This window comes from Nyctereutes procyonoides, unplaced genomic scaffold (assembly GCF_905146905.1).
Source record: "Nyctereutes procyonoides isolate TBG_1078 unplaced genomic scaffold, NYPRO_anot_genome, whole genome shotgun sequence".
Taxonomy (NCBI): domain Eukaryota; kingdom Metazoa; phylum Chordata; class Mammalia; order Carnivora; family Canidae; genus Nyctereutes; species Nyctereutes procyonoides.
In genome coordinates, this window is record NW_026575030.1 from 3119464 (window position 1) to 3146326 (window position 26863).

General features: G+C 39.9%; 1 protein-coding gene across 16 annotated transcripts in view; it reads left to right on the forward strand.

Moving 5' to 3' along the window:
- The window catches only part of NCKAP5 (NCK associated protein 5), a 947559-nt gene that overhangs the window by 868037 nt on the left and 52659 nt on the right, over positions 1 to 26863 (forward strand). For all 16 annotated transcript variants that reach the window (XM_055316283.1, XM_055316284.1, XM_055316277.1 and 13 more), the window contains 2 exons: positions 21814 to 22128; positions 24858 to 24994. In XM_055316283.1, the coding sequence (XP_055172258.1) occupies positions 21814 to 22128; positions 24858 to 24994 (452 nt within the window). The remainder of the gene's footprint in view (positions 1 to 21813; positions 22129 to 24857; positions 24995 to 26863) is intronic.

The following is a 26863-nucleotide window of genomic DNA, read 5'->3' on the forward strand; positions in this document are numbered from 1 at the left end:
TATGTGAGAGGTACAAAAGAATTTTCACCAAAAAATGTTTTTATACAACTTAATCAGAAAGATACATCTGTTCAGAAACAGGCCAGGACAAACACTTGAATTTTAAAATGTTTTCAAAATGGATTTATGTAACCTCCAACCCCCTTTGTCCTGATTATTTATCCAGTAAGCAACCTACAAAGCCTAGCCTTTCTGGGAACTGCTGCTTTTAACCATCAAACTGCCCTTAGAGTTTGTGTACCAGGAGAAAGATGAGAGGAGTAGTCAGGATATCTGTCCATTGTTGCAAAACAAATAATCTGGATATCATCTTTCTGAATGATGAGGAAAGTGAGTCACAATGAGATTATAATTCACTTCAAGATGGTGACGAGATTCATCCTGAAAACTAACATGACTTCAGGATGATTGGATTTGGTTGCAGAAGTTCCCAATGTACATGTCACACACGGAAAGGCCTAAGATGGCTTTCTGTTTCTCCAGCCAGTTCTCAAGTCTTGCATCCCCCACATATACCAACAGACCTAACCTACAACCACCAGTCATGTTCAGTGTCCCACCCGAGGCTCTTCTTCTCCCCGGGTCCTCGTGCACTGGTACCCATTTAATAAACTCCAGGGTGTAAGAAATGGCTACCTAGAGTTTCTTCACTGGTAGAAATAAGGCAGTTTCATTTTCTGGTTCTCAAGCCTCAAGGCACAGCCATAAACCCAGTTCAATCAGTTACTAATTATTTATTCGGCACTGACTCCATTCCAAACATTGTGCTGGACAAGCCTAGACTTCATGGCTCTGGATTTGGTGAGCTCAGCTGATCTGATTTGGAATCAGAATCCTTATTTACATCTCTTTCTTACAGTTTAGTTGAAGATTGAATCCTCTAATCTGTTCCTCATAGGTCAATTTCCCTGACCCTTTTGTGATTATGCTGGACGTTACCAAAAGAAACTTGATGGCTATAGATAATCGTGTCATTGTAAATAATCAAGAATTTATATGCCTTAGTAGTTCCTGAATTATGTGAACTTATTCTTCCTGACATGCTGGCAAAGACAAATAATTTCTTTAAAACAGATGGCATGGAGAGCCGCTGTTTAAATGCCAGCCCTAGTTATTGCCCTACTTCTTCAGGGAGTTATTTGCATGCTGGATTCACCTGGGCACTTGGTCTGCGATGCAGGGAAGTCGGGAAGCTTAGATGGGTATTACTTCCTTATAAAACCTCCCTGGGTGTTACAATATGGGGCGGTAGTGACCGCTTATATAATCACTACACTATTTTTAGTAAGTTTTAATCCCATGTGCATTATTGTTTTATTTTTAAAAACTAGTAAGATGGCTTTTGTTAATTAAAGGTGTTTTTCATGATTCCATTGACATTTACAACTGCTCAGTTTTAGGTCTCGCAGAAGGAGACCCTGTGAAAAGGATTTAAGGACAAGTCAATTGTCAGGAAGAAGGAAAAGTCAGATAGAGGAAGTAGACCAGCCAATGAAGAGCAGATTCTCATGCCAGCTACCCCCAGGATTGGCCACAAAATTCCCATAGCCCTGCAAGGCACAGGGCCCCTTATCCAAAAGCTATTAAGCATTTCAAGATAGAGACGGCAGGGGACAGGTCACACACACATGCTGGTTACCTGGCTACCACTGTGGGTGACAGAAGCTTAACCTCAGAAGAATCCTAGGGCATAGCATCCAAGTCTCAGAGGTTCCCCACCTGAAGAGTAAGGGAGCTGGGTCTTCATCACCACCTCCCATCACTGACGAGTCAAGGGCTGATTCTGGGGTTATTGCCTTCAGGCAAAGAGATGCAGTTACTGGCAATCAGAAGTTCAGCAGTGGCACGCTCCAGTAGTAAGCCTCTAGAAGGTGGATGCGCCAGCAACTGGCAGCTTGCTGTGCAGATACCAGGGGATCTCCTGGCCCCAAGCCAGCACCATGTGTCTTGAGAAGTGAGCTACCTTGTCGAAGGGGCACCTCCTGCAGACCTCGCTCTTTAAAAGTGATATCCCCTAAACCCTTTGCTTGCCACCTGCTTTTTAGTCAGTTCTTTAATAATCAAGATATTCATCATCATCTACGTATGAAAGTTCCACTATACTCTTTTTAAAAGGGAATGGGAGGATTCGCAATCCTGAGTTCTTAAAATCAGGCACATCCGTTTTCCAAATATTATGATTCTAGACAGGTTATTTCTTCCCCCCCATGTGTCTCATTTACCTCATCTGGGAAGAGGACTTCGAATTATTCTCTATTTCTGTAAGGCTTGAGAAGTCTATATTAGAAAAATGTTGGGAAAGCAGTTTTAAAACAATGATTTCTTTCCAAAGTAACAGCAATGTCTCTCAAAGCCTTAGGGTGGGGGAGGGGGTATCAGCAGGATAGTTTCCATTAAGCTCATCTTAAGTAGAGCATCTTCCAACTGTTTATTTGGAGGGAGTATAAAAATTATGTTTTAATTAGAAAACGCCACACACACACATTTTGACTTTTTAATTGTTACCATGTGCTACAAATAACAGCTCCTTAATAACCGTGGTGGTTAATTTTGTATGTCAACTTCCCTGGGCCACAGAGTGCCCAGAGACTTGATCAAACATATTCTGGATGTTTCTCTGAGGATGTTTTTGGATAAGATTAACATTTAAATTGGCAGGCTGAGTAAAGCAGATTGCCCTTCTAAATGTGGTGGGCCTCACCCATCAGCTAAGGCCCAAACAGAAAAAAAGACTGGCCCTGCTCAAAGTAAGAGAGAATTCTTCTTCTTGCCTGACTGCCTTGGAGCTAGGATGTCAGTTTTGCTTTTTTTTTTTTTTTCCCTGCCTTCAGACTAGAAATGACTGAAATGGTAACTCTTCCTGGGTCTCAAGCCTGCTGGTCTTTGCCCTGGAATCACACTGACAGCTCTTCCGGTTCTCTGGCCTTAGGACTTAGACTAGAATTAAACCGTTCTAGTCTCCAGCTTGCCTACCCTCCCTGCAGACCTTGGGACTTGAGTCTCCGTAATTGCATGAGCCAATTCCTTATAAATCACACACACGCACATACACACACACACACACACACACACACACAAACTGGTTCTGTTTCTTTGTAGAAACCTAATACAATTACATGTAATTAGGTTTTAACAGAATGATTAGAATATCAGCTACTTAGAGGAAGCTGAACAGCTGTCATCTGTAGATGACTACAGATTTCAATTTGCTTCACCCAGGCCAAGGAAAAGTGAACTGGTGAACGTATCCTATAAGCTGGGTAGGGGCTGGGGAGAGTGCAGATGCCAGGTGTCAAATATCAGACAGCCTACATCATCACCATTTATGTAAAATAGTGGAGCAGGTGGCCCTAATGACCCCCTGTTACCGAGAGCCCTTCAGATTAGCAGTCCACTTTCACATGAGCAAATAAAGCTAGACATTTTGCTTCAATTGAACCTGGAATCCAGACTCATTCAGATGTAAGATGTGAACTTCCTCATAGAGGCATGTGCCCTCTGCAGATAAGCTCCCCTCCCCCCAGGGAAACAAAGATTCAAGAGGCCTGTGCATGAGCAAATGGCCCAAGGCCCCTGGGAATATGCATGCATGTGCATGGTATGTTTATTCATTACACAGTAATGGATCCCTATTAGAGAGAATTTGTGTTTTAGAGCAAAGCTCCTCTAAGGACAAAAATGATGATTTCAGGTGTTCATGAGATGCTCCTGCTGGAATCAGTGGGAGCTGCTGCCCATGTAAATAATTGTACTGACTGGCCAGAGTCACGAATGACAATTAGCACACTGCACAACTGGCATGTTACTCTGCTCTAAAAGAAGACTGGGCTGCCAAGGAACAGGGTTAAATGGCCTTCTTCTCCTCAAGCCAGTATGCCTGGGATTCTGTATTGAGTGAGGGGCTGTGCTGAGTGTGTGTTAGGTCTTCATTTATAGATATGACTTGTATAGAGTGTTGTAATGAAACTGCCAGACAGAAGAGCAATCTGTTGTGCATAGAGGGAAAAATTCCTACTGTTCACCAACCTCTTAATGAGAAAGCGGCACCTTAGAGTCACATCCATACACCTGCTCCTGCTTCCTTAATTGCACAAAGATCCTTGAATCCAGTCAGATTTTGCATCAAATGTGTGAACCCTGCCAAGTTGAGTGAAGTGTCCTGGGATGATGGAGGTCTTGGAGTAGGATAAGACACAGGCTGTGGGGCTCGTGCCTTGCTTCATAATAAGCCATACCCCATTAGTGAGTCTGTATTTACAGGGATAATAAATTCCACTTGTAGGGTGATGTTCTGCAGGCATATAGAATAGAAGCTGAGAGGGATTCTTCAGAAATACATGGGCTGAGCCATGTCATTCAGAGTAAAGCTTCTCCTTCCCCTGCACACTTAAAAAGATTTAGCTATCGAAAACCTTTGATGCTCTAGCATGTTCTACTCTACCAGTCCTCAGGATCCCACAGAAAAATCCACTCAATCTCTGCCTTATTCTCCTTTTTCTGCATCATCCTTGACCCTTTCCCAATCTGCTGGGGAGAGGGAGGGCCTGGGGATCACTAAGTGTTTGACTTGCTCGAGCTTGCCAGAGACATTTCCAGCTTCTATATCCTGAAGTTCTTCTAGCTGTCTTTTGCTTCCCCCTAAACCCCACCTTCAATAACACTGTATGTTGTAACTTTTCTTTCTGCTCCTCCAGTGATTCTATTTACAAACAAAATTTCCAACCTTAGCTTGATGTTTCAGTATGACCTACAACATCATGATTCCATTCAGCTTCTTCATCTCCTCCTCCTCACCATGGTCCCTTCCCCATTATGATCTTTTCCCCATGCTCTAACTTGGGTCCTTATTTTAAAGGCCTTCCCCCATTACTCCCAATTCCTCACCTTTAGAAAAACGAGAGTCTTCCTTGATGCCTTTCTCATCTCTTTCCTCTGGTCTTGTGGAGAGACCCTCTGTCTAAAGAATCAATAGCACATTCAATATAATTCAACATGCAATGATAATATATGTCTGGTGGAAGGCCATGCTATGACAGTTGCCATAGATGGTACCAACATATATTCTTGATAACATCTTTTGAATTTTTATATATTGGCCTTGGGTCAAAATGATTGCAGCTTCTCATCAGATTTTCTGTCAAGTCTTGTTTACTTTTTCTGAACACCAAAGAAAGTCCAAAAATATGTATGATTCAAACTTTAAAATCCAGAGTCAGGGGTGCTAAACTAATTCCTGAGCCTTCATATCTTTCATACCATTTCCCTCATTTTTCAGGAATCCAAATATTTTAGTGTAAGCAGCACTGAACCTAGAAGCAGTATACCTAAGTTTTGGTAACAATTTTGTCCCTTATTAATTAAACTGATTGTTGCCTGGTTTTCTGTGTCTGTAAATTGGGCATATTGGCTGATGCCTTCCCCAACTCAGCACATGATTGTCGGGAAAATCAAAAGACATCAAGTTCATGGCAGCACATCTTAGATGTAAGATGGGTCCGAGGTACAAGGGATACCTTTTAGTAGCCACTCATCCACCATCCAGTTCTCTTTCCCCACTTTGATTGGAATTCTAATTGAAACAATGCCCTATGTAGCTCACTAGATATTTGAGGTTTTTTTTTTCCCTTCTTATTTCTCTTATTCTTCTTTTTTAATGAAACAGATACTACCTTTATGACAATTTTGCATAAAAGCCCAAAGGCCAGAACCTTCTCTTTGGGTCTATTATGGAGAATGAATACAGCTAGTAAGAGCCAGAGGCCTGCGAGTATGTGTTGATGGTAGATGTGGAAAAAGAAGTTGAAAAGGAAAAATCTTTTTGAAAATGAGTTTATTTAGAAAGTGAGATTGAAGAGGGAAGAGAAGAAACTAAATAGATTTTAAGGTTATCAGACTATGTATTTATTTTAAATGGTACCTACAAAGCCTCATTGAAAAGGAAGTCCTGGGGAAAAAAAGCCTCCCTACTCGGTTATAAATGGCTTACTGGAGTCCATAATGTGGTGATTATTGAATTAGAAAAAAAAATGATGATAAATACCAGAAGATCGAGGATTGAAGATGAGTATCTTCTTAGTAACTTCTTAGAATTTGGTCTGAAGAGAGAAAATGGGGTATGGTCACAGTAGTTGTCCAAGTAGTAGAAAGAAATGTCAACTTGGAATGAGAAGACGACTTTGAATCCTGGCTGCTGCATTTGTACTTGTTACCTGAAAGATACATGTTGCCTGTTTGTTTCCTCAAGTGTAGAGATTACCACTGAGTGTTGCTCCAAGATTCAGTTGAAATAATGACTAAGAAAGAATGTAGCAGACATTGTGGTTGGCCTCCGAATAGCCATTTCTGCATCAAGGGTATGATGTTATTAGGACACTTATGGTAATTTTCTCTGAAAGCAATTGGCCTGGGGAAGCTATGCCCTGGGCCAGTCAATGAATGGCCATCCCCAAGTGACCTGGATTGGTCCATGAATAAGATTGGGACCTCATTTGGCTAATTTTAAGGGGACAGAGTGGTTGGAGATGTAGAAAGAAATCATACAAAGATCTAGCTTCTCTTTCTCCTCTAGATTTGGGAGTGTACGGCTGATGGGTAGGGAGCTGCTAGAGCCAGATCCTACTGACATGAAGCCAAAGCTGACAGACAGGATGGGCAGAACCAAGACAACTGCAAGGAAACGAAGACAGAGGCCCTGGATTAAGGCAGCCTTGAGGCTTGCTCTACTTCTGGGCTCTGAGCTAATGCATCCTTACTGTTTAAAATGTCACTTTCCACCCAAAGTATCCTTATTGATTCAGAGTGCTTGGCAAACTGAGGTCAGAAAACAATACTAGAATCATGTAGCAGTCAGATCTGCAAGCTTTGTGGTTTGTATAGGCCTTGCTCCAAATCCTGGCTCTCCTACTTGTAGCTGTATGAACATGGGCAACTTTATTTCCCTTTTTAAATCTCTGTTTCCTTGTATCTAAAATGTGTCAACTGCATATTTTATCATGGTCTGATGCAAGGAAAGCGTTTACCCTGTGGTAAGCAAACAGCAAATGTTGTTATGCTACAGAAATATGAGGTATGATAAAGGACAAAAGCATTTCCATGGGGCATGTCCAGTCATCATTTAGTGACTTCTTATCTAAGACCCTCTTTGCAAAGGAGAACCAGGCACACAGCCAGAGAATCCAGGGGTCTGTGCACCACTCCCCAAGCTAGAGAAGTACTGGCCTATAGAGTCCCTGGCAGGCTCTCTGATACTGGGGATCTCCACCCACACTGGGAGGCAGGTTTATGAACAGAGTGATACTGAGCCTTGGAGTCAGACTGTCACTGTTAAGGGACTGTCTCCTCAGAGCTTTGCTTTCCTCCTCTATCAAATGGGGATATTAGTAGCTACTAGTCAGGATATTTGAAAGGATGAATGAGTAAACAGAGCCTCTTGTGTGCTGCTCAATCTGGAATTAAGGAATAGCCCCAGTTGTGCTCCTTGGGGACTCCTGAAGCCCCTTCCTTCCCAGCATCATGTTCAGATTCCTCTAAGGAGAATTTGAGGTTATACCTGGGGAAATCCCAGTTCTTCTGTTCAGCCATGTTCAATCAGGATTGAATTTTTGGATTTCTAAGTATACAGTTCCATGAGTTTTGATTAACATATACTGTTGTATAACCACTACCGCAATCAAGACATAGAACATTTTCTGGGTACCCTGCTGGCTCAGTCAGAAGACCATGTGACCCTTGGGATCTTGAGATCATGAGTTTGAGCCCCATGTTGAATGTAGAGATTACTTACTTACTTATTTATATAAATAAGTAAATAATTTTTTTAAAAAAAGATATAGAACATTTTCATCACCCTAAAATGTTCTCTTATGTTCCTCTACATGAAATTCACTCTCAGTATCAATAGTCCCAGACAACTACTGATTTGTTTCTATCACTATAGGCTTGCCTTTTCTAAAATTTAATGTAAATGGAAAAATCATATAGTATTTAGGGTTTGGCTCTCTTAATGAGTGTAAATGCTTTTGAGAAACATCCACATTGTATGTATTCACAGTTATGTGTTTGTTTCTGCTTTTTCATTACCGGTTGGCATTTCATTGTATGAAATTCATTTGAGCTATCATGCACAAAGCTGCTCTTAACATTTGTGTGTCTGAGTCTTTAGATGGACTACCAAACTATTTTCCAAAGTAGTTTTACCATTCTGTGATCCTATCAACAATATATGAGTCCTTCTTGCTCCACATTCTCATCAACATTTATTATTATTGGTCTTTTTAGTTTTAGCAATTTTTATGGGAGTGCAGTGATATCTCACTGTGATTTTAATTTGCATCCCCCAATGACTAATGATGTTGAACATCCTTTCCTAGTTTTATTGGATATCTATATATCTTCTTTGATGACATAGACATTCAAAATTTTGCTCAATTTTGTACTGAATTGCTTGTTCTGTTATTATCAAGTTATGGGAGTTATTTTTATTCTGGATCCAAACCCCTTATTAGGTATACTTTTTACTGTTGTTTGCCTTTTAATTTTCTTTGTAGTGTCTTTGAAGAGGAAGTTTTTATTTTATTTTGATAATCTAATGTATCTTTTTTTTCTTTTATGGTTTTTGCTTTTGTGCTCTATTTAAGAAACTATTGCCTAATGAAAGGTCATGGAGATAATCTCTGTTTTCTTCTAGAATTTTTACTATTGTGCCTTTTATGTTTTAGTCTGTGCATTAGTTTTTGTATACAGTCTGAAGAAAGGGATGAGGTTCATTACTCTCCATAGGACTATTCAGTGTTTCTAGTAGCTTTTGTCCTAACATTATATTTCCCCATTAAATTACCTTGTCATCTTTGAAAAGTGACAATATATATGTGAGTCTATTTCTGGAATGTCTGCTCTGTTCCACTAATCTATATGCAAATCCTCATCCAATTCTCTTGATTAGTATATAGCCAAATACAATTTAGGTAGCATCAGTCCTGACATTGTTTCACTTTTTAAAAAATGTTTGTGCTTCCAAAATACTTGTAGAATCAGGTTGTCCATATCTGTAAGGCAGATTGGTAGTGTTTTGATTAAGATTGCCAGGAATCTATAAATCAATTTGTAGAGAATTAAATAGTATTGAATCTTCTGATCCATAAACATATTTAAAGTGGATTTCTCATAGACAGCATATAATTAGGTTTTGCTATATTTTTGCATTCGTATCTGACAAACTCAGCCTAGTAATTGGCATGTTTAAGCCATTTACATTTAATGTAATTATCTAAATGTTTGGCTTACATCTACCATCTTAATATGTAACTTTCTACTTGTCCCCTCTGTACTTCATATTTTTGTCTTTTTTTCTGCCTTCTCTTGAATATTTTTTTATGATTCCCCTTTATCTCTACTTGCAGATTATTAGCTGTACCCCTTAGTGATTGATCTAATGTTTAAATGTAGTCTAATTACGTCTTTAGCACTATCTTAATGTGTCACAGATTACTTTTATATAACCTCTACCAACCTTTATGCCATTAGTATATTTTATGTCTACATGTGTTAGAAACCTTGCAATATGCTCTTGTATTTGCTTTAGTTACTTATCTTTAAAAAAAGATTAAAAATAGAAATATATTTTGTAATATAACATGTATTTATCATTTTTGGTGCTCTTTACTCCCAAATTTCTACCTGATATCCATTTTCTATCTGCCTGTGGAAATACATTTAATATTTTTTATACTAAAATGCTTTTGGCAATGAGTTCTCTCAGCTCTTGTTTTTTTTTTTTGTTTTGTTTTGTTTTTGTTTTTGCTTTTGTTTTTTAAGATTTATTTATTTGTGAGAGAGAGCCTGAGAAGAGGGAGGGGCAGAAGGAGAGAAAGGGAGACACAGACTCCTTAAGCAGACTTGCCACTGAATGCAGAGCCTGATGCAGAGGTCAGTTCCAGGACCCTGAGATCATGACCTGAGCTGAAATCAAAAGTCAGCCAGTTTACCTACTGAGCCACCCAGGAACCACTCAGCTCTTGTTTGTTTTAAAATTATTTCTTTTTTCCTTGATTTTTAAAATAATTGAAAAGTTGATTAGTTGAAATTAATTTTATAAGATTAATATGTTTGGGGGATTTTTTTCCATTCAGCACTTTAAAGATGTTTATCTATTATCTTCTGCATTGTGTAATGCCTCACATGAAGTCTGCTGTCAGTTTTATCATTGTTCTTCTGTAGAGCGTCTTTATTCTCAGTTGCTTTTAAGATTTGTCTTTATCGTTGATGCTCAGCAATTTAACTATCATGTGCCTTAGTGGTTTTTCTCCATATTGGTTCTGGTTGGAATTCATTGATTGTCTTAGATTTGGAGTTACAGTTTTTATCAAAATATGGTACATTTTTGGTTTTTCTGTCAAAATTTTTCTTCTCTTCTTTTTTCATTCTGGAGAGCCAATTACACACATTTAAACTACTTCTTATTGACTCCAAGGTCAATGATGCTCTATTTATTCCTTTAAGTCTTTTTTCTCTATATACTTTGTTTTGGATCATTTATATCCTTATGCCTTCAAATTCACTATTTTTTCCTACCATATCTGATATCTCTGCAGATCTGTTATCTAATATCTATTATCTGATAGCTAATCTGTTATTAATCATATATAGTGTATTTTTTCCATTTATTTTTTTTTTAATTTTTTTTTTTTTATTTGCGATAGTCATACAGAGAGAGAGAGGCAGAGACACAGGCAGAGGGAGAAGCAGGCTCCATGCACCAGGAGCCTGATGTGGGATTTGATCCCGGGTCTCCAGGATCACGCCCTGGGCCAAAGGCAGGCGCCAAACCGCTGCGCCACCCAGGGATCCCTATTTTTTCCATTTAAATAGGTTTTTTTCCTGTCTACAATTTTCATTTAGGTATTATTCTAATATCTCTTAATTATGTTCAAGTTATCAATTATGTTCACATTTACAATGTCTATGGTTTTTAAGGTTCTTTGTAATAATTTTATTGTATCATCACTACTTTTGTTTCTATTGTCTGATTTTTCTCCTGAAAATGGATCATATTTTCCTGTTTTGTTTTGTTTTGTTTTGTTTGTATGCCTAGTGCTTTTTGACTGGATGTCAGAGATTATAAATTTTATGTTATTGAGTCCTGGATTTCAGTATTCCTATACAAATTTTTGGACTTTGTTCTGGGGTGCTTTTAAAGTATTTGCAGATTAGTTCTGTTTTTCAAGGCTTACTCTTAAGTTTTGTTTTGACAAGTCCAGAGAAGGCTTTATTCTAGGTGCAATTTAGCCTTCTTACTAAGGTTTGACTCTTCTTAGAACTCTACCTTATAGTCCATATTGGAGGGCCTAGCCTCTCTGAATGGTAGAAAAAAACTATTTTCAGCCTATATGAGCTCAAGAAATTTACCTTAGTGTCTCATAGCACTTGTTTCTCTGACATCATGAGTTTTACCTTATGCATGTTTAGATTAGTATAAAACCAAAACCTATAGGCACACCTCTGTTATTTTTTCTTTCCAATATACAGCCTTGCAAATTCTAGCAACCTTGATACTTGCCCCACCCCACAAACACACACACCTATATTTATCTCTTTAATTCATCAGGATCCACAAACTCCATGTTCCCACTTTCTGTGTTTCAGTCTGGAAACTGCTATCAGAAAGGTGGCTGGGGAGATTGTACGGCTTACCTCATTTGTTTCCCGTGATTCTGAGGTTAAGTCCTATGCTGCCTACTGTCCAATATCTGAAAACAGTGTTTAACAGCGTATGTGTATTCCTGTTGCAATTAATCCTTAATGGTCAGAAGCAAAAATCTCTCTGTATTTTTACCTATATCCATATCCACTGGTCTGTTGGATTTCATTACTTCTTTATTACCTTCCTGTAAAGACAACCACGGAATATTGGTGAGTGGAGAATGGAAGCTGAAATAGAAAGACAGGCTCACTTCAACTTTAGCCTCTTTACCCACATTTCAGCTGCAGTCACATAAAAGAAAAATAAATGATCCTTAATATTCACTTAAAATAGATTACCTTATAATAATTAAAATCCTGAACCCAGCAAGTAAGTCATGTTAAGGTGAATATTAAAGAAAAAAAAAGTTCAGGGGTATGACAACTTGGGCTTTCCTTCTGCATATTATTTAAAAAATCATTGAGAATGATTAAATATAGAGACAAATGGAGAAAAACACTTACGAACTTTAAATGTTTATCTTTCTGGAGGCTTTCATTAAATATCTATAACTGCAGTAATATGAACAAACTAATTTTTAACTTTAGAGCATGTAAAAATTTAATATAAAAAAGTTAGGGTAATAATATGTAGGATATATTGTAAACATCCCTACTAAATTTTTATCTGTTGCTAAGTTGATAAATATGAGTCTCCCCATGCTTCTCTATTTTTATACACTTCTCGCCAAATCAAGCTGTTTTGAATCTCTTCCTGCAGCACCTTACCCCCAATTTATTTTCTTTCCTCCCTTTCCTCAGTTGCTTTATCAAAGCAGATGTTATCCAGGCAGGTGAAATGGAGAGGAGAGGCAGTAGTCCATACAATTCAGAAAACCTGATATAGAGTAAAAGAGATTTAGAGAGACAAAATTACTTGTAATAGTCATGTATGTCTATCAGGTTCACGAGGTAATTGTTTAACTTATCACTTCCTTTTGGCAGAACAGATAGAGATGGAGCGGATGCATGAGAGAAGGTAGATCATTGAGCAGATACAAGGATAACATTTTGGGACAGATATGCTGCACTTTCTCTAAGGGGAAATCATGACTTAGTAATTTGGGAATGTAATCTGAAAATGTTTTAAATCTGCGAACTGAGGAGAATCAGTCAACACCATTTGTGTAGATCTTTAACATGCCTTTCATAAGCACCAACCCAAAGTATCTTAGAAGAAGATACAAACAAATAGCTAAATTATAATTAGATTGGGAGGAAAAGATGTTGAGGATAGACTATTTTTGCCATGGATAGAGAATGAGCAAAGATAGCAGGAAACAAGAGGATTTCTTCAGATAAAAAAATGGTGATCACAGAGACGCCTGGGTGGCTCAGTGGTTGAGATATACCTTTGGCTCAGGGTGTGGTCTCAGGGTTCTGGGATCAAGTCGTGAATCAGGCTCCCCTTGAGGGGCCTGCTTCTCCTTCTGCCTAGGTCTCTGCCTCTCTGTGTCACTCACGAATAAATAAATAAAATCTTTTTTAAAAAGTGGTGATCACAGATCAGGGCTGGAACCATTGTGATTCTTCATTTTTATTGTACTCTAGAAAGTTTAGCTAATGAGAGTACAATGTTGTGTTTTGTCTTGTTTTTTAAGTTAGAAAAATATCAAAGCAAAGAGGACGAGACTTGACATATGGAGAGGAAAATAGTTAAGGGGTACTCATTACTTTATGGGGAGTTGGGAGGGATCTGTGTGTATGCTCATCATCAAGGACTTTGACCTAAAGTGTCAACTTGCAAAATAGGATGTAGGAGTCTGGGATCCAAGTCAGTTCCTAGATCAGCTGAAAAATTTGAACAAGTGTTTGCTGTTAAACCATACAGGTCACATTAGACTACTCTTCTGTATTACAGTAAATATTGCATACAAGTCTGTGCATTGTTTTACATGACAAGCATAGTAGCACAGTGTGACATTAAGGAGTTATGTGACGATCTCAAGATAGTTCAGTCTGGAGGGTTAAGAGAATAGAGATAATTATTAACATTTGTAAAAGAAGGATTCAGAAAGTTGTATAACAAATCCCAAAATTCTAGACCAAGAGCCACCCTCAGAACCTTAGAAGAGGTTGTTTTAATATTATTGACAGGAAGGAACATATCTTACAGCAAACTTAAAGAATTTTTCCCCCCTCAGGAGTTTTACCAGCTGGATATGTAAATAAATTCAAGAAGTATTTCTATGAATTCATGGTCTACATGGGCATATGACACGCAAATCTCACCTTTTCCAGTTTATATCCTTAAATCACATCCCACCACAATATTTTATGTGACACTGCTATCAGACACAGAATATTTGTTCACTGGCTACCAACCCAGCCTAAGGTGGCACATCTTTTGTATTGGTTTAAATAACTCGTCCTTCATCTTTACAAAGGAATTTAATGGTCTGGTTTTTCCCTTTAATTTTTTGTCATGTTAATTCCCTATTTCTTTCTCATATTCATTCTCTGTGTAGCAGTGCACCAGACCCCCAACATCCAGGTCTTCCTTGATATCAAAGAGAGCACAAGGGACTGGAAAACAAATTTACATTCTTCTATATACTTTTCAAGTCTCAGAAAGCTTAAATCCACTTGGAATTCAACTGCTGAGTACTCTCATGCATTCCAAAGCCATCAAATTGAATTTACTCTTCCAGAAGGTCATCTTAATGCCACAGCCAAAGTTACCCAGTAGTTGTGAATAAATAGCCAATATAGTCGTTTTTGACTACTTTGAAAAAACCACGGAGTAAACTTAGAATGAATAACCTACATGTAATTGATGTGGCTTTGGCAACAGGCTTATTTTTTTTAGTTTGTTTCAGCCATACAGATGAAGAGAAGGATGTGCAAATAAAGAGATCTGTTCTCCCATCTGTGGTTTAAGTTTCTGGTGCCAATACCACACGTAGCTAAGAGATGTTTAGCAACCTGGAGAGAAGCCATACAAAGACTTCTTTACATGACCACTTGCATTAGAAGAAAGCATGCCAATTGGTACTATGGCATGGATATTAGCACCTATATAAATACCCTTTCTGGCTGGTGAGTTGTATTGGGTCCTCGTTGCATTTTTGGCTAAAACTTGTAGATGTGATAGAAATGCTCAAAGCAAAAAATCACTTGGACTTTTAAATTTTCTCTTTTCCTGGAATTTATTATTGTTGAAGAGGAAAAAAAAATACCCATGGTTACTAAAGTAGTTTGTTTGAACCTGTAAGAGAGGGCAAATCATTGCTCAAGACCAAGTACAGCTTTATAGGATAGATGTGCTCTACCTTTGCTAACTGAAAATCATGGCTTACTAATTTGCAAATGTTGCCCAAGAATGTAATAAGTCTGCGAGCAAGGGAACATAGGTAAATATCATTCATTTAGGCTTTTTAAAAAGCTTTACACGGTGCCAACTCCAAAATGGGTTTCTTGAGAGAATGGACTCCAACTTTTCTATGCACGAGACAGCTTGTCACCAATTCCAAGTACTTTGCCCTGTACTCACTATTGCTCATTGATGATTACAATCAGCTAACCCCCAAAGAAATGGTTACCAAAAGGTGATTGCTTAGGAAATCACCACATGGTAGTTGTTTAGGAAAATAGACCAGGTGCTGCCATAGAATACTAACCATGCAGGTGGAAGTTCAGTTTACTTTGAGTTCCATGACAGTGTATGGTAGGGGCCCCTACCTTTCCCTATCAACCACTTGTGGCAACATGTTAAGCCCCTGCATTGTCAGAAACTTTGTGCCAGGCTTATTACAAATGAGCTGTCATTGTACACACTCTGAATAGTTTTCAAACCCTGTTGTCACATAGCTAGCAGATAGCCACATGGGTCTTCAAACCTTGTCTTTCCAGCTCCGATGTCTACTATTCTCTTTTCACTTCCTTCTTCTGAATATTCAGGGTAACTTAGAACTCAAGTCAGATTTCCTCAAACCTATCCTATCCAATGATCTCTTTGAACAAATACATTACTACTACCAGGAGTTTGGGTTTACAAATTCAGGCTATCATGGATTTGTGCGATAGGATCTGTGAGAAAAAGTTTGAGACACTTTAATCTGTAGAAGAGAAGGCTGGGCAGGGGGGGGATTTAGTGGCATTTTCCAAACACTCAAGATCATTCCTCAGTCAGATTCCACCAACTGGGAAGTTTGTATCAGCTGACACAATGCTGGAAATATACTTTTCCCTTTGCAGCTATTTTTAAGGATAAACAGTACTGTGTAAAGAAATAATATAAAACAAATTTGGAATAATCCACTTGAGGGAACAAATTGTTTTAAAAGAAAGAAACTCACTGTTTTGCATAAATCCATGTAAGACATTACTGAATAATCTCATCTACTCACAACAAATGATCCCCAGGAACTTGACTCTGTCCTAGCTTAGTTCTTATGCTACAGTGGACACTAGTGTTAAGTGAGGATGCCAACACTCAGTGTGGCATCCAGAATCCCTGAGGATGAGGGCCAAGGCAATGGTGCCACTCTGGCTTCTTCTAGACCTGAGAATTTCTGGCCAGTGATGCTTTGGAGGGAGGGGGTGGGAGACTGAGAAAGACACCAAAACACCATTCTAGGAGCTGTCCTTCATCTTGGTCATAGACCCTTACTCTAAGGGCTTGGAAGTATTAAGAAATTGGTCTTTAAAATATTCAATAATTCTGAATGATCTTATTCCTCTGGCTATCTGAATTAATGAAGTCTGACTGTATGTGAAAAATGGCCCTAGAGAAGAAGGAAGACAGCTCTTTTCTTTGGTTGCTAGAGTCAGAACAAAAGGCAGCATATTGGGGTTTCAAAAAGAAAGCTTCGTATTCAATTTAATTTCAAGAAGCATTTTCTAAAGATTAGAGTTGTTTTTTCTCCACCTGCTCTTTTCATTACACTCAGTGAGAACTGACTGTATGTCAGGCCCTGTGCTGAACCTGGTGATAGAAAATATATCAGATACTTGATCAGTCTGTAATTGGTATCAGCTCTGTCAGCATATAATCACCATATTCTTGAAAATGGACAATATAGAATCAGGAATGGACTTACATGAGAATACCACGGACATAAATAAAATCCAGTCTGGCCTCAGAATGCTTACAGCCTACTAACACTTGTTTAGAGAATTGTGCTAGTTTCTGAATGATAACTGTGTACCTATTCCAGACATCATGCTATATTTATTAGATGCTATCTGTGTTTCTAGTCCTAAAAGCACCCCCATCATGAAGGCTGTATGACCTAATTTTCAGATGAGGAAACTGAAAAACCACCTACCCCAGGTACCAGGAGCGTAAGTGCTAAAGCTTCTTGGTGCACTGAGTGGGGATTTTTATATCATGTACCTTGAGTTGGCAAATCCCCAGTGGAAATGTTTCTGCAGAACTTCTTTTCTGCCATCATCTCATGCAGAACCTCATCCTTTTTGGCTGCTCACCCACTCCTGGGATGTTTGTCTCCCTCTTAGGCACAATAACTTCCCTCTGAAGTTACTGAAGCTTCAATGCCAGAAAATACTCCTAATCTAAGCACTCTGCGCTTTTTACCCAAGAAAGGAGGGCCTAGAAATGTGTGTATCAGCTGATAAGAGACCAAAAATGTATCCATCCCCTTGCCTGCCAGAGATCCACAAGGTGATGCATTTGAGGTGTGAGTAAAAGAACCTGAGTCCAACCTGTACATAAGAGATTCCCTCCCAGTCTGCTGCTGATGCCCTGAACGGATCCCAGGGGTGCTGAGATGTTGAACCCTCGGCTCTCAAGTAGCCAGGGTTTTCCTCAGAGAGCTTCATATTTTCTGTGTGTGCGATGACATTAAAAGGACTGGGAAGCACCACTGTGAGTCATCCATGAAACTCCTGGAGCTTGTTGGTGCCAATAAGCAAGAGAACTTAACCTTGAGAGAGTGAAAGAGAGAGAGAGAGAGAGTAGGCAAATGGGACAATGAGAAGTAGGTGGAAGGGCTGACCAGGGTCAGAGGCATGATTGGTAACCTTGGAAGAATGAAACCTGCTGGTCATCTGGAGACCCAATCCTTGAACTCATTAGCAAGGCCCTGTTGGCAGCTGTTCTCACAGCCACAAATGTGAACTTATACTTGTCGAGATCAAGAGTGTCAACTCATTCGAGATGCAAGGTCAGCTTGCCACTTTGAACTTTGTTCCTATCACAGCCATTTAATTACTTTGTGAGTTCTTCTAATTCTCTGAGAAAAAAAAAAAAACCTGGCTTCAGAAGTACAATATCTAACACTTTCTCAGGTTACAGTATTTTTATGAACTGTGAGAAACTTACAGCACCTTAAAGAAACTGCATAAAGAAGGTGTCAGCATTTTCAATATAAACTCCATTTCCAAAGGTTTATGCATTCTGGAGAAATTTGCTTGAGGGTGAAACTTGGCATATGGTGCCTGAGTCCCTGACTGTCTACACCTCATTTCATAGGTACTTACAAATGAGTTCTTCAAATTCACTACATTTGGCATCTGTAATTTTTAGAAATAAAAAAATGGCTTTAATAGCAGGTGGTTTATGAGTTTAGTGTCAGAGCACATGGTTCTCAGAGAATCTGAGAACTCAGGAATACCAAAAGTCCTCTTTAGATTCTGGTATGACAATATTATAAAAGGAAATAAGGGAAAGGAAAATCATTTAAGGGGACAGAAACCAGAAAATGTTGGTATTTTCAGAAGGGTACCATACTTAGCCTGTCTTCACCAATTTTCCTATGACCTCTCCTCACCCTATTTCCAGCCTTCTGTTATAGTCCAGGCCAGCACACGGGCCTTGGCGGCTGGAGCTTTCCCTAGAAAAATCACGGTAATGGCAGTCAAGGATCTCATTTTGCTTTTTGAGTCTCCATTTGAGAGGACTGGATTCAATGCTCTCTGAGCCATCAAATACTTGGAGGGGAGAGAGTTCTCAGACAAAGCCAGAAAACTGCCCTTGGAGGCAATGCCTATCACCTAATCCAGAGAATCGAGATTAATGCCTTAAAAACCTGAGCCTGGAAGTCTATGGATGCAATTGAAGAAGGCAGAGGGGAAGAGTTACTGCGCAGTCATGGTCCTCAGAACCCATGCAGATCAGGATGTGTGGGCATCCTGAGTGTGGGCAACAACCATTAGATACAGGAAACATCAAGGTAGACTCAGACCTCAGGATGGGGAGCAAGAGAGCCAGCTAGAATTCAGGTACCTGCTTCAATTCCAGGGGACAAGCTGAATGCCTTTACCTAGGAGCAGGGGTGGGGAGGTGGGGAGGCATTCTGGGAGCTTTCTGTTCACAAGGCTGCCTCAATGGCTAGTAACTGAGTAGACTCTGCTTCCGGATTTGTCTGTACTTTTGGGAAGGATGAGGATAGCTTGATGGCTAAAAGCATGATCTTTGTAGTTATACTTGACTGGATTCAAATCCAAGCTCTTTATAGCTCATGGCCTTGGGTGAGTTACTTAACCCTTTTGAACTAGGATTCCTCATTTGTAGATGGTGATGATAGTTCCTAACCTTGTAAGATTGAAAAGCTGAAGACAGGAGGCAAAGAAAGAAGTGAAGTACTAAGTGGCTACAATGATCAGCCAAACTTGATGGTTCAAGTGCACAAAAGGAAAAGAACTCCCCATGTTTCATCCTGCCAAGCACTCTTTAGTTCAGGGCTAAGCAATCCTGCAGGTGCTGGGAGGAAATAATCACAGGAGGGAGCCTGGGGCCTGTGAGGACTAACACACCTCAGCTGTTAAAGCCAATGAGTCTGCTTCCTGTTCCCAAACACTGGGTCAGTTCTGATGAAGATCCATTTGTTCCTGTGTGAGACTGAAATAATTTCTACTCTTAGAATTGCTCCTTAGTACAACATGTGGACATGCTAACTCTGAGGGGTTTTGTATTTCTTGGCTAAAATGAAGAAAAGACCTTGAAATCTGAATGCCAATGCCAGGGTTCTTTCTTTTTAAACTCTTCTGGCAATGCCTCCCCATGCAAACAGCTGCTCATTTCTCAAAAAGGCCCCTCTGTAAATAATCAGGTCCCCTTAATTGAGAAGAAGATGAATGGAGAAGGTAATGAACAATCTTTGAAGCTGGTTGAGAGTAAAGCTGGCCAGGTGGAGACCTTGAAATGAATGGGGCTAAAATTTAGCCCTTGTAATCCTGAAAAAGAAAAGCCCCACCCCAGGCCATAGCCATATGAATCAGGGCCCAGGCAGTTCCTGACCACTTTCTAAGATCTCATGGCTGCTAAATGGTAGAGGGTATCTGCATCTTCCCACTAAATATCCCATTGAAGACAGAAGCTTCTTTTTCGATAAGGACTGTCTCCCTAGTGCTTCCAAAACCAGCACCAAATCTATAAGAGCGAAGACTGTCCATAGCCCTACACCTTTGTTTTAACCTTACTGTTAGGAAATTCCCAGAATTCTACTACTCATTGGTGGCATAGAGCTTTTGAGGAAGAGAATAGGGAAGGGACAGTTTCAGGAATTCTGACATAAATTGCTCAGCATCAAATGAGATTGTGTAAGAGAGGCACTTATGGATAAACTATCCACCTCCCAAGTATCTCTAAAATCTGATAAATAGACTGAACATTTTGCATATGTCACTATTTGTTATTTAACTTTCAGCTCTCTCCCACCGAATGCTTGATATTGTTCTAAATTCTAGAGATTGGATGGCAAACATTTTTATCCTCACAGCAATCCCATAAGGAAACTGAGAGCTCCAGAGGTTAAGAATCCTGTGTCAGGGGTCATACAATAGTTATTGGCAGTTTGCACTTTATAAGCCATTGTTCCATAAAACACTACTGAAATGTTAGCTGTTGAGCCTTGAGATATGAAGATTATGTCATATTCTGTTATATTCGCCACCATGCCTGACACGGTACTAAGTCTTGCTGAGTGTTAGAACTACAAGCTGCTGACACAAACTTTACTAAGGATGTTTTCTTCTAAGACTATCCCATAAACAGGAAGCTTTTGGAGTGACAAGCAGATCTTGGAAGTTGTCTCATTGGCTTGAATAAACCATACTGCCATTGCAGTAATAATTTTTTCTGATACTGTATTTTTGTCTGTACACAAAATTTTTAATAAAATAAATCTTTAAAAAAGATTTTATTTATTTATTAATGAGCGACACACACACAGAGAGAGAGAGAGAGAGAGAGAGAGGCAGACACAGGCAGAGGGAGAAGCAGGCTCCGCGCAGGGAGCCCGACAAGGGTCTTGATCCTGGATCTCCAGGATCAGGCCCTAGGCTGAAGGCGGCACTAAACCACTGAGCCACCCAGGCTGCCCACAAAATCTCTTAAAGATGAGTGAGACACAGTGGAATATATTACAATGTGTGGTGAAATCAACTCGATTTGTTTTAGGGAATAGTGAGATCTCTGAGAGTGACAAGAAATCCAACAAGTATTAATGGGTTGTGTCACTGCATGAAGTGAGAGTGAAAGACAGATGGTGGCTCTCAATTAATTGACTTTAAATGGCAGTTGGGTCAAATGAAGCCCACATGATAAAGTGATAATACCATGGGTAAGGTATCTTTTGGGATGACCCTTATAGCATATGAATTACTTGCCCTCACAGTTAAATTGAGAGGCCAGAGACTTAGTTAACTGTCAAGTGGATAATAATTCATGTAAGAGATGCACAATTACCTTTGTTAGGACATCACTTCAAAGCGTTATGTGTGCTCATTACTCATCATATTTCGGTTAATAAATTTCACCTAATTGGTTGAAGTCATATGATTCCCAATCGAAATAAAGGTGACTAAAAATAACTTTTGGCCTCTAATGGCCGTTCTTTTTGTGTGACAGTTCTAGAGAACCATCCAGGATATATGTACATGTGACTCTTAATGCTAGTAATGGCTAGCTGTCTTACCTCATATTATGTGAAGGGGATATTTCCGTGTTCAATTAAATGTCTGTTTGGTGCCACTCACTGGAAATGTACTATCCCATTAATAGTATTTCTTGCTTCTAGATACCCCCTTCCTCCAGATTGGATAAAAATGCTCATTATCCTTTTATCCTTTTATGTGAGCCCTGTCTAATCCTCACTTTGTTATTCTCTCTAGAATCCAACTGCCTGATGAGGACACTGGACAGTGGGATTGGAACCTTCCCACTCCCAGACTCCGGAAATCGCTCCACAGGGCGATACATCTGCCACCCAGACTCCCCAGAGGACACTGAGCCCATCCTGTCTCTCCAGCCAGCACTTTGTGCAGCTTCTTCCATCAGGGCTCAGACCCTTGAACGAGAAGTGCCTTCCTCTGCAGACAGCCACGCCTCTGCAGATAACACCATTGTTCATTCCACATCTGACCCCATCATGACCGCCAGGGGGATGCGGCCTCTGGAAAGTAGGCTCCCCAAACCAGCCTCCTCAGGTAAAACACCTGTGACCTTCCAAATTAGACTGTTTCCACATCAAAACAATGCACTTGCTGACAAAAATGGAAAACAGGCAGCAGAAAAGGTTTCCACCAGGAGGTCAGTCAGTGACCTCCACCCAATGGGAATGTGGATACATGAAAATCCCTATATGTCCTCAAACAAAAGTAAAAAGACAAATACTAAACATCATCTATTCTTAGTATCACAGTAGGGGGTAAACACATGCATAAAAGAAACAAGCACGTAAGCACAGGTACATGGACATATAAATTGATAAAGAAAAAAGCCACACAACACACACATAGGATTTTATCTTTTTAAAGCCTAACTCTGAATATAGACCAGTTTAGGCCTGAGACATAAATTTAGCTGAAATGTTGTTTGCCCTCTAACCAGAAATGTATGTCTTCTGACATATTCCTATCCTGCTCAAATATATTTATATGTTGAACTATAAAAAACTTAGTTTGATATATCAGCAGTGGATTGTGCATTAACTGCAATAGAGTGGAATGAGCCTCCTCAGTGAGATGCACCACCCTTCGTCACAGTAATTGAAACAAGCTTCCATGATTAAAGATAGGACCAGGCTAAAGGTCAAAGTTTTTTCATTGTTCCTTCAAGATTTAAAATATTTATTGCAGTGTGAGATGACACTAAATAATTTTTAACTTGCGTGGCTTATGTTGCACTAACGACATGCATAAGCATATGAACAAGAACTCTAAAGACTTTCTTTTATGATTTCATGACTTAGAAAGGAGCCAGCCACAAGTAGAAATTATACGATTGGCTTTTGAGAAATTAGAAAAGAAGACTTTTAATTAAATATCTTTGAATATATGTGATTGAGCTATTCCCACAGCTGAGTTCTTCATACAACAATGCAAACTGCCATGAATGTTTCATCACAAACTTCTCATTCCAAGCCAAGGCTACATTTTAAAAGGCTGTAATGCATATTATTTTTTAAATAAATGCATTGTTAATTAATGACACAGCCTCCAGAGATTCAGGGGCGAAATCTTAGTTATAGATTATGTGCTCCATGCTTGAATAGTCATATGTGTGACCTCAATTCAGCGACGGGCTGCCGCGTAGACTTCATGATTAAACACTGTCATTATAACAAATTGAATAGAAACCACAAGCCTTGAATTGCTTCATAAGAAGGGTATTGGAAGGAGATTGTTCTGATCATGCTGCTAATATTCACTGCGTTGGTTTTTGGAGGTTTGTGTCTTAATTAAATTGTCATGAAGAGTTGTAAGAAAGTAGTATATGGTAGAGAATGAGGTCACCAGAATTACAAGGTATTTTTGTGTCACCCACCCTGCAGCTTCCTGTCTACCAAATGATAACGTCACTGTGGTCCTGAGGCAGGGCCGCCTTTCCAAGACTGCTCTTTTCTCTGTGGCCATCAGTGACTCACTTGAAAAATCAGGGAATGGGAGGACAAGCTGGAGCAAAAGGAAAGTGAGGTTATTCCCACTTAAGAGGAGTCATTTCCTATTTAATGCATGTATTTCCATTGTTTTTTCACTTATTCCCATAATCAAAAAAAAAAAGTAACTGGACAAGTCTCACAGTGCTGATAAAAATATAGTGACTTTGCTTCTGCTCACAAGCAAAATGCTATTGAGAGGCTCTCACAGCATGTCCTGTTGGTAATCACTGAGGATGGAGGGTAATAACAGCGATTCTCCTTTCTGGCATGAGGAAGGAATTCACTCTGCAGGTTAATCTACTATTAAGGATAATGGGGGAACTTTAATCATTCCCTGCTAATTACACCCTTGCTTCTCAAAGTGTGATCCATGGGCTAGTATCATCAAGATCGCCCAGGAGCTTTCCGGAAATGCAGAATCTCAGACCCACAGTCTAGACCTCCTGATTCAGACGCTGCAATTTAACAAAAGCTCAACTGATGCATATACACATAAAAGCTTGGGAGTACTGCCCTGCAAAATCTTTAAGAGCGCAGTTGCCGAAAATACATTCTGAGTGCATTGGGAATGACCTTAATGCGTATTCTAGGAAAATAAGGGTTCCCTGCCCAAATATGTTTGGGAAGGGCTTTTTTCTTCTTCTTCTTCTTCTTCTTTTTTTTAAGATTTTTTACTTTAATATCACAAGTTCAAAAGAAGCGTGGGACAAAGGTCTGCTTTTGAAATCAGACAACCTAACATTCTCATAATATACTTATACTCTAAATATGAACCCTGAAAAAAAGTTCTGGAAAAGACTTTTCTCTCTGAAGTTACAGTACTGTCTTCAGAATAGGGCATATTATTTAGGGCTCTAAATCAAACCCTTTCTTTGGACGTTATGACAATTTTCAATAGCACAATGAAGGCTCTGAGAAGTGCTCCCAAAAGGAAACCTGTTTGTTGTCTGATGATTAACACTATTCGAGGAGTAATCAGTGTTTCCCAAAGGATTTGCTCATTAACCCCTTCCTAACATGAAAAGTTTCTCAATATTTTGTGGAAAAGTTTGCCTTCAGCTCTCTGAGATGGACACCTTCTAGAGATACACATAGCAGTGCAATGCAGATGTTTTGGGTGGCACAGACTTGCAGGGGACAGGATGTTGGGAAATTCAGCTTTAACTGTGTTTGGATCTTTTTTATTATTTCTGAATGTCTCTCTCACTTCCCTCCCTTAACTTGTAAAGACTTGAAGAAAGCAGATTGTGATTTCATGTACATTTTCTCATTTAGGAAAAATCAATTCCCAAAAGCAGAATGAAGCAGAGCCAAGGCCTCAGACCTGCTCGTCATTTGAATATGCCGAAAACACAATCACAAGTGAGCAGCTTCCAGAGTGGGGCAGTGAAGACCCCACAGCTGAGACCCAGGTAAGGGGGAGGCTGACAGGAGGAGGGTACCCTCCACCTGTTGCTCCTGATGGTGAAAAATGACTTCCTTAAACACTTTTACAACAGATCCAATTTTTGAATAAAATTTGTCGTTGGCTCAGTGAATAAGGCCCAAGGCTCACCCTTTTTCCTGCATAATTAAATAACGCCTTGGGTTTTTGGGGGGAATTGAAATGTTTCCGAGACTTTTTTTGAGGCATGGATGGTCTCCCAGATTTTTGAGGCATGATTTTTGAGGCATGGATGGTCTCCCAGATTAGATGTTACAGAACAGGCACTCACTTTCCCAAGCCATAAGAGTACATTGAGAATGATTTAGTGATACTTTTCCATTATCTTATTCTTCCTTTAACCTTTGCCTTGTGCCTCCGAGACAGGTACAGAAGGTATAATTATACCCCCGAGTAGTCAAATGACTTGCTGGTGTCAATGAGACCTGCGTCTCTTCAGCCCCTACTGTTTTTGCTGTGAGATCTTCATCTACCCTGAGATGGCACACATAGGCCTCCTGACATGTTATTGGACCCAAGAAGTTGCTCATGGCTCAGGGACATTTCTATCATCCCTCGGGGCCTAGTTAGTATGCCCTCCTGTGTTTCCTCCTATTTACCTCTTCCAACAAGTTACCTGAGCCATGTTCAACTGGCCCCATTGCTCTTTGTACTAGAGTTTCTACCAGCTGTGATGAGAAAATACCTGGATTAGCCCACACCTGGGGTTCCCCACAACCAGTGGGGCCAAACCTTCTTTTAGCCTTTACCACCTCAGAATGGGGTCATGGATTAGTAGGGAATGAGATTCTCTGAGCCCACAGCCTCAATTTACAGTAGAGAACACAACTCCAGAGAGATGCTGGACCATATTCAGGGTTCATACTCAGGAGTCGGGACTAGAACTCAGCCCTCTGAATTCCATGTCTGACACTCAGAATGGCAGCCTCTATAAGGCAGGAGCCTAAGAGGCAAAAGAGTAAACCAGTGTACTCCATCATGCCTCAGTGTAAACATAAAAATGTTAAGACTCCTCCAAAGCAGTTGTTCCCAAACCAGTGGCAAAGGGGTTCAGGCAAATCCAGGAAAGTAAAAATAATAACAACAACAACTGATGCTGGCCAGGTGAGAGCTGCCCCCCTACATGTGATGGCAGGACACTCTTCACCCTACATACACCAGCAACAGAGAGCCCTCTCGAGGGTTCTCTCACTCATCATCCTGCCCCAGCTCTGCCCACTGGAAAGCTTGCTCTGATTTGAGAGTCAGAGCTAAGTAAGTTCTGTGGCTCAGAACTTAGAACCCTGCTTTGCTGACTGTCAGGGAGGGAAAGCTGGAAGAAAGAGTTAGCTTATATTTCTAGCACCCAGTGCTAGAACAGTGCCTGGTTCCATTAGTGTTTGTTGAACAGAGTGATGAAAAAATTCATCTCATCCTACCTCAGAAAGTGTTACAGGGACCCTGCTGGAACTCTAGACATGGGGCTCCTCTAGCACCACAGCCAGGAGACTAGTCATAGTTCATGGACACCATCCTTGCTGGACTACCAGTACCCCTCATACCGAACTCTGTACCCTCAGAGCCTAGCACTCCTCTTAGCACGGAATAGGTGCTCAATAAGCATTTGTTGAACGAGTGAATGAATGAGTCAATGAATAAAGAAATAAAGGAATGAGTAGCTGCTTGAACTTATGACTCCAGGTGAAGAACTTTACACCCTAAAATCTGTTTTTATCATTTCCAACTGAATGACACCCTCCCAAACAAACTTTAGAGACCCATCCCCTATACATCTGTACCTGAACTGTCCAGGATGGGTGGGGAATAGTAGGCTCTAACAGGGCAGCCTGCAAACCAA